The sequence below is a fragment of the Prionailurus viverrinus genome, chromosome E3 (assembly GCF_022837055.1).
Source record: "Prionailurus viverrinus isolate Anna chromosome E3, UM_Priviv_1.0, whole genome shotgun sequence".
NCBI lineage: Eukaryota > Metazoa > Chordata > Mammalia > Carnivora > Felidae > Prionailurus > Prionailurus viverrinus.
Window position 1 is genome coordinate 8,978,347 of NC_062576.1, and position 16,654 is coordinate 8,995,000.

Genomic DNA, 16,654 nt, shown 5'->3' on the forward strand with positions numbered 1-16,654 from the left:
CCTTATCTGTGAAATGGAGGGGTCCGTCCCTTCTGTCGGCAGGACTGTTGCGAACAGCGGTGACCCTAGCACGTCTGAGGTCCCTGCCGCAGCGCTCGGCGCGTAGGGCATGCTCAGTGAGAACTGTTGTCAACTCTGCCCGAGACCTGCTCCCCCCACCCCTTTCCACCTCTCTCCTGAGAGCTCAGAGCCCCAGCCCCTCAGCCCCTCACAGGTTGGCTTCTACCCCCAACTCCATTCAGGGGGCGCTCAGCATTCCCGGGACCTCCCTGGCAGCCAAATCCAGAGCTTTCCACGAGCCTCACGTCTGTGATGCCGTTTGATAGAAGCGAGCACCTTCGCCCTCTCGGAACCGCCTCCTCCTGACCTCTGCTCTCCCCGCTCTCCTCCTGCTTCTCTCCATTCCTGTTCTTTCACTTCTGCCTCCGACCGGCTGAGAGAGCGAGAGCTGGCTAGCCCCGAGCGTCTCTCCCAGGAGACCCCCGATTTGTGAATCGGCCCTGGGCTGCTCCATGAGATGGGGGCTGGGGGGGGGGGTGGCACTTGACATGCGGCCGGTCCAAAGAGAGATGTGCCGAGGCGTAAAATGCCCCCCAGGTGTCATAAAGCTTAGTACCAGAAGTATCTGTTCTCTGCTAATAACTTCTATATTGATGGGGCAGGAAATGAAAATATTGGGGGGATATTCATTTCATCTGGTTCTTTTTGCTTTTTCAACATGGCTTTGGAGAGTTCTAAGTCACCTAGGAGGTTGGCACCCGGATTTTGGCAGTGGTGGCGCTGGCCTGGACTGCGGACCGGGCCCCGCAGCAGGCCCCCTCTCAACGCGCCCGGGTCTTGATGCGCTCGGACGGGGCGTTCAGCCTCTCTCTCTCTCTCTGTCTCTCTCTGTCTCTCTCTGTCTCTCTCTGTCTCTCTCTCTCTCTCTCTTGCACCCATCCCGTGTCTTTCGAGTCCCGCCTGTGTGCCAGGCCCCTGCCGTACACACAGGAGACTGAGATCAGTGCTCCTGGAAGTGCAGCCCGACGTCACGTCCGCTCTCTGGGCTGCAACCAGGCCGTGGGCTGCAGAGGGCACCGTGTGCATCAGGCCGGGCCGCACCCGCCACCCTCCCCCTGTACCCCCAGGGAGTGGGACTGACCCCTGAATGTGACCGGCTTCCTCAGTCCACCCTTTGTTTTGTTTTGTTTTGTTATTTATTTATTTACTTGGAGAGAGCGAGCATGAGCAGGGCCGGGGGGAGGGGGGGGAGAGAGAGACAGAGAGAGAGAGAGAGAGAGAGAGAGAGAATCCCAAGCAGGCTCTGCACTGACCGTGGGCGCAATCTCGTGAACTGTGAGGTCGTGACCCGAGCTAAAATCATGAGTCGGACTCTTAACTGACTAAGCCACCCAGGCGCCCCCAACCTCTGGAGTTTTGAAGCGTCCCACGCCTAGACTTCCCTGGCAAAATATCATCCAGCCCCGCTCGGGTGCTGGAGGTGCGGGATGTGGGACTGTGGGAAGGACTACAACCCATTCCCTGCCCTCAAGCAGCCCTCGGTCCGGAAGGAACAGGATCGCTCCTGCCCTTACAGACTCCCAGTGGGAAGCGACAGGAAACACATCCTGTGACGGACACCGGGGCCTGGCTGCCTCGGTTCTGCAGGCCCAGATCTAGACCCGTTGAAAGCCTTGGGAGTCCCCTCTCCAGAGTCCGAGGCCCAGCAGGTGCCTCCGGCCGTCGGACCGGCAAGGCAGGCCCGCCGCCTGCCCCCAGAGCCCCCCGACTACCTGCCGGTGGGGCGGGGGCTCAGCCATAGCTCCCTGGAAAGCCAAGGGCCGTCCCTGCAGCGGTCGTGAGATGGGCATCACGCTGAGTTCCCGTCCTCGAGCTGTTTACATCTTGCTTGTACATAGTAGATTCGCGTGGCTCTGTGGCCTCGGAGAGGGGGACTCGCCGCGCACGTGTGAAAGCGGAGCTTGCGTGCCGCGAACCGTGCCGGTGCCGCCTCGGGAAAGTTCGCCAGCTCTTTACCTGCTGGGATGCGCACCCTAGTGCCGGGCTGCCCGGCGAGAACACCGGCGACCACAGCCGCACCTCAATAGCCCGTCACCTTCCCCGAAGTCGGCTTTTTTAGAAAACCAGCAACAGATGCGCTCTCGCCATCCTCCTGTGTCTGCAGTCTGTGACCAGAGCGGTGCCGGGCGCCCGTCCTGCCTGCCTGGCCCGGCCTCGGGGACGCAGGGGGAGGGAAAGGGGTCAGCCCAGAGTCCCCGGGCTCTCCCCGCCTCCACCCCAGACCTCCGCGTCATTACCCGTGGTCGCGGGTTTCTGCCAAAGAAGCGTGGCTCGTTCCTCGCGGTCGCAACATAGGCTTTTACCCCTGACCCTGCCCGGGACCCAGAGGTGATCTCCCCTCGTTCCCCGCCCTTTTTGTCCTCTGTGCTGCGTCCTCCCGAGAGGGACACGGGCTAAGTGAGACGGTGTCGTAGTAGGGTCTCCTGTGGCTGCACCGCGGACCTGCTGGCTCAAAACATCAGAAACTCCTCATCCAACAGTGCCGGGGATCAGAAGGCCAACACTGGTGCCACGGGGCTGAAGCCAGGTGTTGGCAGAGCTGTATTCTCTCAGAAGCTACAAGGAGGGGCGCCTGGGTGGCTCAGTCAGTTAAGCGTCCGACTTCGGCTCAGGTCATGATCTCGCGGTCCGTGAGTTAGAGGCCCGCGTCGGGCTCTGTGCTGACAGCTCAGAGCCTGGAGCCTGCTTCCGATTCTGTGTCTCCCTCTGTCTCTGCCCCTTCCCTGCTCATGCTCTGTCTCTCTCTGTCTCAAAAATAAATAAACATTAAAAAAAAAAAAAGAAGAAGCTCCAGGGAGAATCATTCTCTAGGCGCCTGCAGCTTCCCAGGCCGCCTGCGCCTCTTGGCATCCACCCCTGTCATTCTGACCCCCGCTTTCACCGTCACACCCTCTCGGGCTCTCACCCCCCTTCCTCCCTCCTGCCTCCGGCTCGCTTGGGATCCAGGCGCGTATCCCAGACTCAGGGCCCCCGACTGCCATCTGCAGAGTCCCTTTTACCACGTAGCCTAATAGAGCCACAGGTCCCGGGGATCAGGACGTGGGCGTCCCTGGGGGCCGATAGTGGGCCTAGCACAGATGGCCTTATTTATTTAGGAAGAGCCTGGTGAAGAGTCTGATTGGTTTTGGTCGTCGAACTTGGCGCAAAAACACGGAAGATGATGCATTTCCACCTCCACATGAGCGGGCTGCATTTGCAAAGGATCAGGGTCTTTGGATGCTGAGGAATTAATTCAGCAGGTGGCAGAGAGGTCCCCCAGCCTGTGGCAGGGGCATGCCGTGGACGGTGGCCCTGGGGAGCGCTCCACCCGTGTCCCGGGGAGGAGCGAAAGCGCGGACTTCTCCACGGAAATACTGGCGTCACCCGTAGGGATGCAACTTAGAGGAAGACGTATAATTAAAAGGGAAACCGGATACTTCTTGATCAGATACCTTGGCGGGGTTACAATCCAGAATAACGTGAGTTAGCTGTGTCTGGCCCAGAGCTGATGGTACAGCCCCGACTCATGGCCGACTCTGCAGTGAGGGAGGTGCTCCGCGTCTGGCATCTGGCACGATGGCCGCCAGCCTCCCGTGGCTGCCGAGCACTTGAAAGGTAGCTCCTGCCACCGAGGAACTGAATTCTTAAATTCAGTTGCTTTAAGTGATTCAGGCGGGGGCAAGGGTTCCTCAGGGTCCTAACCTGGGTTCTGGGGGGAGGCTTTAGGAAGGCCACGGTGGGGTGATTTGCCGGACAGTATCCCTGAGGGAAGCATCGCTCGCTTTCCTCAGATTCTCAGAAGGCCTCACGACCCAGGAGGGGTAGGGGCCCTGGTCCAGAGGAAAACCACCGAGGACGCTGGAGCACTAAATACCCGGAGCCGTCCTTGCTGATAGTGCTCCCTAATAGTGCTCGGCTCGGCGAGTGAGTGAGGTGGGTCCGAGCTTATGACCGAAGGGCCCTTTGGCTCAGGTGCTTGGCTAAAGGAGCACAAAACGCTGTCAGTCAGTCGCTGAAAGAGCGAGCAGGTGCCAGACGTGCAGCTGACAAGGACGGCTCACCTCGGGGCGGGGGGGGGGGGGGGGGGCGGCGAGCAGGCCCAGGGCCGGGCTACTTAGACCACCCCAGCACCCCAGCGCGGGAGAGGCCGGGCGCTCAGCCCCCACCCCTTCCGGGGTCCGTGAATTCCCTCCTCATCCACCTTCAAGTGATGCTTGAAAATCCCGATGCCAGAAAAGGCTGTCTTCTGTGCACTCCGATCGATTTAGGATAACTCTAAATTTGCTAGAGGGGCGCCCGGGTGGCTCAGTCGGTTAAGCAACCGACCTCGGCTCGGGTCACGATCTCGCAATTTGTGGGTTCGAGCCCCGCGTCAGGCTCTGTGCTGACAGCTCGGAGCTGGAGCCTGCTTCGGATTCTGTGTGCCCCTCTCTTCCTCGTGGTCTGTCTCTCAAAAATAAATAAAATAAATATAAAATAAATAAAAAAATAATAAAATAAATTTAAAAATAAGTAAATAAATAAATAAATAAATAAATAAATAACTTTTAAAAAATTTGCTAGAAAGCTTTTCCCCGAATGGTAGTGGCGATGTTACTCATAATAATAAAAAGTCGTTCATACTATTAAGTACTTGCCGTGTGTCAGGAGCAATACTACCCATGTGGATTACACTTGATCCCCTCTTCGGGGAGGCCATCGTGACCCTTGAGCATGTGGACCTGAGAAAACTGAGCTTTGGGAGGCGAACCGGCATCCCGAGCTCCCGTGGGTGGTGAGGCCAGAATTTGGAATCAGGGCCCCCGCCTTCTGCCTTCCGTCTTCCGGACGTGGTTCTGACCTAGGAGCTGTGGACAGACATCCAGACCCTTCCTTTGCTTGGTAGCGCCCGTAGGTTCGACAACGGCCCGGCTCAGCGGTTTAGAGGTGGCGAGAGCCCAGACGGGCACATTGGCAGCTGACCTACAAAGATCCTGCCTGCCTTCCCGGCTCGGACGCCACTTCCTCTGTGAAACCACTCCTCACCTCCCTTAATCTGAATTGACCCTTCCTCTGTGTCCCCCCCCCCCCCCCACCATGCCCGGGGCTCCTGACAGAATGCTTTGCCTTCTTCTTGTGTTCTGGATTGGTTGGCACATGTCCAGTCCTCACCGGTCTAGTCAGTGTCCGTCGGCGTGTGCTTAAGGCCCGGAACCCGGAAGTATGCGGATACCTGGCTTTGGTCCAGACTTACTAAATCCGATCTGGCGCGTAGGTTGGGCTCAGTGAACACCTCAGATGTCCGTGCCTCACGTCATTGACTTGTCAGTACAACTGACACAACGTCGTGGGAGTCAGAGGCGTCCGGTGTGTTGGTTCGGCACGTTTGTATTTTGCCCCGTCGTTGCTGTAACGGCGCGAGCTACCGCCTTTATCGCATCGCGTGATTGTCATTTCCTTGTTGCGTTGAGAACAGTTCAGATCTAGTCTCCCCGCAGCTTTGAAGTTTACGATACAGTAGTGTTGACGATAATCGCTATGTTGTGCCGCAGCCAGTTATTTCATTTCAAAGAGAATCTTCTCGAGGAGACTCATACTGACTTCCCTCTGGGCTGTTCCATCGTCTTAAAATGTGGACTGGTGTCTTGGGATGAAATTTCCATTGACCCTGTCAGACATGGCTTCCAAACAGATGTATCTCCTAGTGAGTGACAGCGCTCTAAGGCAACAGCTAAAATGCGACACGGGGACCCCAGATCCTTTTCAGACACCTTTTCAGTCCAGTCTACACCGTTAACTCCTGTTTTATGCTAAGCAGGTTACCTCAGACCCATACGAGCAAAAACTTGCATCCCTAGCGCGTTGGGGGGTGAGGTGCGTCTAACCTGGACGGGGTAGAAATAAAATCTAATGGTATTCTCGAGGAAGTTCATTTAAACGACAGAGCGCCAGTCGGCGTGATTTATGTTGTCCGAAGGAAACGGACAGGGGAGGGACCAAGATTGCTTTATCTAGTGGCAGTCATCACTGAATTCAAAGCTGTTTTGATAGGAGGACTTAACGAATGTTTCCCTTCTCTTTCCTTCTCCATGGCTGTTTCCTGACGCGCCCCTCTCGCTCCAGGATTTGCGCAAGCAGGTAGCGCCGCTGCTGAAGAGCTTCCAGGGGGAGGTAAGCATTTATGTTTATTTTATACCCTGAGCCACCCTTCGTAGTTCATCGTGCTTTCTTTTTATTCTCATTAAGTAAATGCCATTGACAGAAGGGGCTTGCCCAGATGGAACCCTCCCAGCCGCACTAACTCAATGTCATGTGGATTTTGTGCTTCCCGGTGTGATGTTTCCACTGGGTCCTCCATTAAAGCCCGCGTGGAAAGCAAAGCCGTGTCCGCAATGGAAGAAGGTGTGGTGGATCCAGGGGCGAGGCGGCCTGTGCACGTCCCACAGTGGACTGAGTTTGTCCACACCGCGGCCTCTGGGAGCCCGCACGTTCTCAGGCTCACTGGTTCCCGGAGTTAGCCTGGGGCTGCAGCCGCCAGGAGGCCTCCTGTGTGGGGAGGATGCAGTGGGGCAGGCCGGTGCCTTCGCGCCCAGCTACTGAGGGAAGAGGGATCTTCACTTGCTTGAGGCTGGCAACAGCCACGAGGAGTCCATTTGGGCTCAGTATAAGCAAGAGCTCTCTGTCGGGTCCTTCCAGACGGGGACCGCGCCGTCTGGCAAGATGGCGGACAGCCCTTGGAGACGTGAGCGGTCAAGGTGGGTGACGCTCCAGCTCCTTCATGGCCCTTTGTGTGGTCCCGGTGAATTTGAGAACACCGGGAATTTTGTGATGGTTGCAGAGTTACCCGTTCCCAGCTCTTCGCTTCTCCCGTTGGAATGATGGCAGCAGTGGTAATACTGAGGAGAGGGGACAAGACTTTTTCAGAGCCCTCCAGAGAACCCAGATTGGTAGGATCGTGGGATTCTATTTTTGGGCCACTTCCCGATGCCCAGAGAACGCGGGGAGGGGGCCGGACCTGCGCAAGTGAGACGGCAGGTTCAGGGCGGGCCTTCTCGGCCCCGCAGCAAAGGAGGCCGGCATCCCGGGCCCGGGGCTCCAGAGGAGGGGGCGGGGGCTGCCCTTTGGCAGATTCTCCAGGTGACCGCAGAGGGCAGGAAGCAGCGGGCACCGTTGGCACTGCCGAAGGTTTCAGGAGGGACGCAGCAGAGGGCCCTTCTCTGCTCACCATCTCCTGCCGCAGGAAGCCCTCCCGCACTCGGCTCCCCGAGGCTCAGAGGCTATCACTGTCCCAGGGCTGGAAGGACACGAACTGCCTTTCTTCAGAACTGCATCTCCGAGCCTCGTTTTCTGAGCAAGACTGTCACCTTACACCTGCCCACATTGATCTGATCTCTTCTTTTCCCTGTTCAGCGGCTTTCGTGAGGCCCGGTGGCTTAGTATTTCTGCAGCCACAGCAGCTCAGGGTGCCGTTTTGGGGGTGTTTGCTTGTTTCTCCTTCTTTCTGAAAAATTTCCAATCCGCCTAAAAGCGGAGAGGCTAGTGCGACAGGCACGCGTACGCCCTCTACCCAGCCTCGCCGCTTGCTGCCATTTTGCTCCCCCTGCCCTTTTGAGGTGGCCCCGCTCTGTGCCCCTAAACACATCCATGCTTATGTCTCCTAAAAGTAAGGTGCCCCGGTAATACCACAGTAACCCTGAGTATCTCACCCGGGAAAGTAATGCGCCACGATACCTAATATTTGGTCCCAAATCTATCTCCCAGTTATTCCTAAAATGTCTTTTATAACTGCCCTGCCCTTGAACCGGGGTTCAGTCAGATTCATGCATTGGATTGGGGATGGGTGGGTGTATGTATGTATATGTATATGCGTGTGTGTGTGTGTGTGTGTGTGTGTGTGTGTGTGTGTGTGTGCGCGCGCGCGCGTGTGTACGTATATGTATACATCCACGTATATATACGTACACACACACACACACACACACACACACATATCTCTCTTTTAATATAAAACACTGCCTCTACACCCTGTCATTTTTAAGAATTTAACACACTTGGGTCACCCGGGTGGCTCAGTTAGTTAAGCATCCAACTTCAGCTCAGGTCATGATCTCACGGTTTGTGAGTTCGAGCCCCGTGTTGGGCTCTGTGCCGACAGCTCAGAGCCTGGCGCCTGCTTCAGATTCTGTGTCTTCCTCTTTCTCTGCCCCTACCCCCTCCTGCCTGCGCTCGCTTGCATGGTCTCTCTCTCTCTTTCTCACTCAAAAATAAAATAAACATTAAAAAAATTTTTTTAAAAAGAGAATTTAACACACTTATTATAGATTGCCCCACATTCTGGATGGGGTAATGGCTGTGGTTCTGGATATATTAATTTTGAAATGCCTGAGAGACATCCAGATTTCTTATCTGCCTATTTTTTAAAAGGCTATTGGAAAAATAAATATTTTTATAGCACCGCTAATATTTACCAAGCCTCTGCTAATTGCTCTGTTTATGTGAAATAATCTGTGCTTTCTAGTAAGCTAATTTGAGTAGAAAGGGCTAAGTGCTGCTTGTTTCTGAAGAAAGAACTCTCCTAGCAGAGGGCAGCTGCAGACGGGGACCACATGTACAGGGTCGGTTTTCCAATGAGTAAGGCCAGAAGGCAGCAAGCCTTGGTGCTCCAATGAAGCAGGATCCATTCGGCCTGTGTTTCTACAAAGCTGCCCTCTCTAATCAGAGGATTGCTTTCGTATCCTTTGTCAGTGTCCGTGGCACGCGATTTTATTTATTGGATATATCCTTGGAGTGTATCCCCCAGTGCTGGAGTTTCCCCTGGAACAGCATATGGTGTTGGTGAGAACACGTTCTTTGCCTTTGAATTTGTGTAGATCACTTTGCTGGTGGAGGTCCCCGAAAGAAAAAAACCAAAGAACGAGATAAAGTGTTCGGACAACTAGACATTCATGTTTCCGTGGTGTGTCGGACTGTCCTGAGAGACGTTAGCCTGGCCAGAGGACCGTCACCCCCTTCAGTGTTTCCTGGTGGTCCTCCGTGTAAATCCAGGCACCTTCCAGGCAGATGAGACCCGCACGCTTGGGCGGCCGCTTGCCTTTCTAGACTCTTCTCACTCCTAACCCCTATCGCTGGATACACGCCATTCTGAATTTCCGTCAGGCCCTGGTGTTTGGGGCATCCTCGCCGGCCCCCGGGCCTTGGCACAGGCAGAACCGCTTCCTTACCTGGCTCCTTCAGCTTGGGCGCCCCTTCCTCAAGGAAGGTGTCCCCTGAGCCCCAAATGATAGGCCACGCCCCTTCCACATGTGTTCCCGTTGCACCCACATGGCTTCGACACGTTTGTCGTCGTGCCTGAGCACCGCCTGTCCCTTTGTCCCTCGTCCTCTTTAGCCTGTAAAACGTGTGAGGGCAACCACTGTGCCTGGGCTTGCTGGCCCTTGTTTCCCAGCACCGGGCACAGCAGAAGCTCAAAAGTCTCGAGGCTTTCAACAGTGGCTACAGAATAGATGATGGAGCAGTAAGGTTCCTCTGGAGGTGGTTTTTAAAACATTTTGCCTCCATCCTCTCGTCAGGTTGTGTTGTATTGATAAGGAAAGAGGTACGCCGGAAAGTCTGCTTGGAACACACCTTTAAAACAAATGAGGGGCGCCTGGGTAGCTCAGGCAGTTAAGCACCTGACTCTTGATTTCAGCTCAGGTCCTGATCTCACAGTTTGTGGGATCGAGCCCCACATTGGGCTCTGCACTGACAGCAGAGAGTCTGCTTGGGATTCTCTCTCCTTCTCTCTCTCTCTGCCCTGCCCTGCCTCTCCCCAGTGTGTTCTCTCTCTCTCTCTCTCAAAATGAATGAATAAAACTTAAAAAAAAAAAAGAAAAGAAAAAAGAAACTAGTAAATAACTATTTATACAGCTGGTTGAATAGTAGGGAATACTATGGATCGTAATGGTCACTCAGAGTTATTATAACAAAGTCTTCACATTTCACTCCCTGAAATTTGACTGACTGATTGACTGATTGATTGCTATACCTAAGTTTGTGTGTTTCACGAGCCTGGCCAACAGATCAGTGTGGGGAAGGGGAATAACCTAGATGGTCGATCCAATTTAAGACTTATCTTAATCTAGTAATTTAGACAGTCCTTTCAGTAAAGTGACCCACTCTCTAGGAAAGTGCTAAGTCTTGTAACTTGTCTCCCCCTCTCCGTGCTTCGCTCCCTGACCGGGGTCCTGGTATAAAAGGTTGAGCTGGGAAGGAGTGGCCTTAGAGCCTACTCCTCTTGGCCGTCGGGGAGCCGGATGCTTAAGCCAGGTGTTCTCAGAGAAGAAAATCCTCTTAGGAAATAACTTAGGTGCTTGTATCAGAAAGGAAATGAAAGACTGAAACCCTGTGAGCTCAGCATCTAGCTTAAAAAGTTAGAGAAGTACAACAGAATAAACTCGAAACAGGAAGAAGGAAATAACAAATATAAATAATAATAAAAATATAATAATAACAATAATAATAATAAAAAGACCGAAGAGAGAAACAGCCCCAAAACTGGTTCTTTGAAGAGGCTACTACAATAGACAACCCACCTTTCTTCCTAAATCAAGAAAGAAAATGTTAGTAATGGAAATAGGGATAATGTTGCAGCTGCAGCAGCGATTAAAAAGATAGTAAGGGAATATTACAGTCAATTTCATGCCAATAACATTTTAAAACCTAGACAACATGGACACATTTCCGGAATACCAGAATGCACTAAAGCTGATTAAAGAAGAAGTAGAAACCCTGAGTAGCCTTGTAACTATTACAGAAGTATTCCCATCAGGTATGGGTGCTTTTAGGGAGTGTTCTGTCCGTCATCCGTGAAACAGACACGTTCTAATCTTTTGCAGTCTCCTTTAGAAAGTAAAAAAAGAAAGAACACTCCCTAACTCTTTTTGCGAAGCTAGCGTCACCTTGATACCCAAACCGGTAAAGGATAGTACAAGAAAAGAAAATTCAAAGTCAGTCATATTTATGAACAGATATCCAGAAGTCCTTAAAAGAGTATTCACAAATGGAATCCATCAAGTTCCATGTATGTCAAGAATACCGTTTGGTTTAACATTAGAAAAAGGTATTAGTGTATATTAATGTCATTAGCAGATTAAAGAAAAAATTATCATAATAGTTCTAGGAAAAGAATTTGATAAAATTCAGCATCCATTCATGATTTCAAAACAAAACAAAACAAAACAAAACTACCAGCCAACTGATATAGAGGAGAATGTCTTTAATCTGGGGAAAAGCATTTGCCAAAAGCCTATGTCGATCATTATGTTCTGTGATATTAAAAAAAAATCCCTTAAAAATCAGGAGCAAGAAAAGAATGTGTACTATTACTGCTTTTATTTAACCTTGTCCTGGAAGTCTTAGCTAGCATGGGAGGCAAGAAAGAGATCAAGTATTGTCAGAGAAGGAACAAAACTGTCATTTTCCAAGTGAGCCTCAATTATTAAACAAGGTTGCTAGATACAAAATCAATATGCAAAAGAAATGACATACTTCTACATGGACAGCAAACTGAGAAACGACACAACTAGAGTTAGCCACAAAAAATAAAGCCTACCTAGAAGTAAAGATAATAATGCATAGGAACTAACTCTTCCTGGAGAAAAAAGTAGATCATTTATTTAACATGAAAGACATTAAAGAGGACTTAAATGGAGAGAGAGAGAGAGAAAGTATTCAAGGATAGAAATTCCCACTATAATTAAAGATGATCAATTTCCCTCAAGTCGATTAGAGGGAGTCATTGTCATTCCAATCAAAATGCCAATAGTACTTTTCAGAAAACTTGAAAAACTAATTCCAGAAGTGATAAAGCAAGAACAAGCGGTCAGTAATGGTGAAGGTCGTATTAAATACGAACAAGATGGGACACCTTGGTGGCTCGGTCAGTTAAGCATCTGATGTTTCAGCTCAGGTCGCGATCTCATGGTTTGTGAGCTCGAGCCCAGCATCGGACTCTACCGTCAGCATGGAGCCTGCTTCAGATCCTCTCCTGCAGAGATCCTCCCTGTCTCCCTGCCCCCCTCCTTCTCTCTCTCTCAAAAATCAATAAACATTTAAAAGAGAGCAGAGCAAAATGGAGGCTTTGCCCTGCCAGATGATGATGAAAGCTACAGTGATTGGCACAGGGATAAATATAAATACAGTAATGGGACAAAATAAAAGATCAGGAACTGACATCTGCACCCACAGAAGCCACGAGTATTGCAGAGATGGGAGTGTAGATCGGTGAGGTAAGGGTGGATTTCTCAGTAATGGTTCCCCCAATAATTGGTTACCTTTTTGCAATTAAGTGAGATCCATACCTCACACCATATGCAAACACAAAATACAGGTGAAGACTTAAGGCAACACTTTAAGCCTTTTAGAAGAAAATATAGATAATGATGACTTTGGGTTGGGGAGGATTTCTTACATAAGAAACCGTAAAGGAAGAAATTGTTACATTTAACCGCATTAACATTTTAACGTATAAGTTTTTTTGTTGTTTTTTTTTAATGTTTGTTTATTTTTGAGAGAAGGTGGGGGAGGGGCGGAGAGAGAAGGAGACACAGAATCTGAAGCAGGCTCCAGGCTCTGAGCTGTCAGCACAGAGCCAGATGGGGGGCTCGAACCCACAAACTGTGTAGGAAAATGCTCCACCTTTCTGAAGACATTTTACAGTATCTGTTGGAAACTTGTAATAAAGATTCAGACTTACGTAAAGACCGAATGTCTCTGACATGAACAGTGCTCCCCAGGGCCAGACTGAATAGGTCATGGGTGGGGGGAGGGATCTTTGGCCGCGAGTCACAAACCAGGAGGAGACAGTTGCCACACACTTAGGTAACAAAGGATTAATATTCAGAAAATATTTTAAAATTTGTCCCGTTAATAAGAAAAAGACATAGGAAAAGGGGACAAAAGCCACAAACGGCATCCTCAGAGGGGGAAATCAGAATGGTCACTAAGTATATGAAAAGATACCCAGCCTTATGAGCAGAAAAACGCAAATTCAAATGATTTCATCGCAGCTTCCTCCTATCTGCCAGGTTGGCCAAACTCCAAAACTCAAGATAGGAGTGTAAATTGTGTAGCCATTCTGGAGACCAGTCTGGCATCAGATACTAAAGCTTAGGAAGCACGTTCACCTTGACACAGCAGTTCCACTCCTAAGAATATGTCCTAAATAAGCCGAAACGTGGGCCCCAGGAAGCACGTTCAGGAGTGTTGGAAATGAGTAAGCAAGCAGACACAGCCCACTTTCCATCAGCAGTAGAAAGAATTACGTCAAGCACGGTACATCCATACGATGGAATACAGCGTAGCAAGAGAAAGTTAACGACGTGAAAACGCGCACTACCGCGCTGACGTTGTTCAGGGGTACGTGTGTCCCTTTATGACATAGTGAAACCGTAAAGGAAGAGTTAAACAGGAAATTCAGAATAGAGGTTATAGCGAGGCACAGGCGAAGTTTCAAGGGTCACGGAAGCGTCCCTACTCCCAGGTGCTCGTTTTGTTAATTATACCCGATGTATTCTTTTGTAAGCATGAGCTGTTTCTTTGGAGAAGAAATAATCGCCCTTAGAAGGCGGTGGCTGCGTGATTACAGTTTCGCACGGGAGGAACCAAGTATCCTCCCTCCCCTTTGCATTTTGTCCATGATGAATTTTCCTCTCCCGGCAAGTGGGTGCTTCTGGGGAGGCCGTGCACCTGGGAGGGCCCGGGGGGAAAGCACAGTTGTGAATGGTGTTCGCCAAGACGTTTGTGGGACACCAAGCAAGTCAAGTGCTGTGTGCTAAGTGCTTTCCAAGCACGTGCTCACACCGTCTACACGGCACTGGAAAGGCTCTGCCCCTTCCTCAAATACCGGTCCCTCCACGTGGGCTCTGGAACCCTCCTCTCTTGCCCTCACAGGAGCCACAGCCCTGCGGGGACCCCTGTCCTGGGTCTTCAGTCTCTGCTCATCTGCATTCTGTAAGCACTAGTATGTTCCATCTTGAGACAGAGTGAGTGGGCAAGTGCCTCCCTTGTCCCCAAGCTGTCGCCTTCTTTTTTTTTCTTTTAATTTTCTGTTAAAGTTTATTTATATTGAGAGAGACAGAGAGAGTGCGAGTGGGGATGGGGCACAGAGAGAGGGAGCATCTCAAGCAGGCTCCGCACTGTTAGTGCCAAGGCCGACGCGGGGCTCAAACGCTCACAAACCGTGACATCACGACCAGAGCCGAAATCGAGAGTCAGACGCTTAACCAACTCCTGGCGCCCCTGTCTCCCAACCTTGTTGGCCAGGCTTCTCCAGAGAGCTGTCTCCACCCCCGTGTACCCATTACTCTCGGACCCACCCCGGTCTGGCGTCTGCCCCCTCTCCCTTGACCCCTGTGGTCCTCGGCTCTCTCATGTCAGGGACATTCAGGCCTCCTGGCAGCTCCTCTCCATGTGTTCCCTTTTGACATCCCACGATATCATGCCTTCCAGACTTTCCGTCTACTTCTCTGCCTATTGATTTTTAGTCTTCTTGGGCAGCTCCTCTGCATTCAGACCTCTGAATGACGGTGTCCTGTGCTGTGCGATCTCCCGGGACCCGTCTGCTGGAAACTCACAAGTCTGTCTCTAACTCGGTCTTCTCCTTTGTGTTCCAGGCTCACGAGACTGCCTCTTGCATATTACCCCTTAGGTATTACACCGGAAAGGACTCTTCGCCCACAGCCCTCCCGTCTCCAGCTCCCATACCTGCTGGGGTCTCTGGCTGCCTCCTTTCCCTTCTCAGCAATGGCTCTGCGGTCCGCTCGGCAGCCTCGGCTGGAAATCTAGGACACCCGCTCCCTCCCGTCCACCTCACTCGCCATCCTTCCTCCCGCCGTCCTCATCTGCTCATCTTACCATCCCTACTCCCCACAGCGCGTCCAAAGCCATCGTTTGCCACTGAGACCCCTGTTCTCTGTTCCGGCCCCTGCCCACTCCACCCCCACCTTAGCTCCACGCATCAGCCAGGAGCGGGTCCCTTCCTGCTTACTGCCCTTCTGTGGCTCCACTGCCTTTGAGGCAAGCACGGAACCCCGACCTCAGCCTTCAGGGTGCCTGGCCTGGCTACGTCCTGCCCTCCACCCAGCCCCGTCTTACTCGCTTTTTGGTGCTTTCTTCAGGTGTCATGCCATCAAGAGGTCCCTGCCTGCCAGTCCAAACCAGGGTGTTCTAACTCTTCCTCTTGTAGCACCTTGTCCCTTTGTCCGGAGCGCTTTTCTCATTGTCTTTGTGGGTTTGTCTGTGTCCACCACTCTCTCCAGACTTTCTGTGTCTGCGTGGCCTTGTAGACCCACTGCCTGGCCCTAGCGAGCATGCAGTAGGTGTCCACTAGATGGGCGAGGGCCAGGGGGCAGCACTATCCTTATTTCACAGAGGGCAAAGCTACGCCCAGAGAGGAAAAGTACCCACCCAGAGTCGCACGGGTGGTCACGGCAGGGCTGAGACCCACGTTGGTACCGTCCGATACTGCTCGGGGAACAGGGAGGGGGCACCTGCCCTCCATCATCTCAGTCACCCTCCCCGGTCTTTGATAAGGACCTCGGGCGTTGGTGCCGCGTAACGTGCTTTGCAAGTATCCCTCCGGCCCCCCTCTTCTGACCAGCCCCTCCTGTGTGGATTCTGCCCGCCGTGCTGTGTCTCACACTTACATAAATACCCCCGCGTGCAGACGCTTTGCCACAACTTGATCTGTAGTCCTGGGAGGAGTGGGGGGCCCTGGTTAACTGAAGACGGGGGCTTCACGCCTGTGTCCCCTGCTCCATGGCCCACACGGACGGCCAAAATCATCTTTTGAAACTTGCCGTCCTCCTGAAGGCCCACTGTGTGCGTGACCTACCGACAGTACTCAGAGCCGCGGCCGGGCCGTGTGAAACTCCACACCGCCTCTCTGATACCTGTTTATTTCTTCATGCGGTGAAACCCCCTGAGTATGTACAGCTCGGGGCCAACCGGGAGCCAAGGATATAACCCTGGATACAGTTGACAAAGCCCCTGCTACCTTGAAGCCCACGTTCCGGGGAAGGGAAGCGTAATAAAGATGAGGAGTGATGTCAGATGGCGACGAGCTCGGGGCTGGGGAAGGAGCGTGAGGCAGAGCAGGCCGAGCAGGGGCGGTGCTCCCGGTGCCCGGAAGGCTGAGGGGGCGAGGGAGGGAGGAAGGCCAGAGCACTCGGAGGCCCCCGAACACCCTTGGGAACCATTTGCCATCCACCAGTAGCTGAAATGGATTAACGGTGGGTAAATATTCTATGAATTCGTTAAAAGGAACTGAGAGTTTTGAGGGTGTTCTGTAGCCAGTGTCTGTGGCCCTGTTACATACTTAAGCTTTTAGATCTAAAGGCCATGTCTAAATAAAGCCAGAACGTCCAAAGACTTTATTCCAGAGAACATTTCCCAGGGACTTGGAAGGCCCTGGGAGTTGGCCCCGGGCACCGCCGCTCACTCTCCGGTAACCTCGGGCAGCTCAGGCCTCCTCCGCCTGACTTCGCTCATCTGTAAAATGAGCGGGTGGGCGGGATGGTCGGCGAGAAGCCCCGTAGCTCTGAAGTCCAGTATGACTCGGCGGACTAACCCTTGGGTCGACCGTCGTCAGCAGAATAGA

General features: G+C 52.3%; 1 protein-coding gene across 7 annotated transcripts in view; it reads left to right on the forward strand.

The window, feature by feature from the left end:
• CUX1 (cut like homeobox 1) overlaps positions 1 to 16,654 on the forward strand; it is a 366,343-nt gene that overhangs the window by 160,397 nt on the left and 189,292 nt on the right. For all 7 annotated transcript variants that reach the window (XR_007147822.1, XM_047838946.1, XM_047838949.1 and 4 more), the window contains exon 3: positions 6,142 to 6,189. Coding sequence is in view for 6 of the 7 variants with exons in the window: in XM_047838946.1 (XP_047694902.1) it covers positions 6,142 to 6,189 (48 nt within the window). In the remaining variant the exon portion in view is untranslated. The remainder of the gene's footprint in view (positions 1 to 6,141; positions 6,190 to 16,654) is intronic.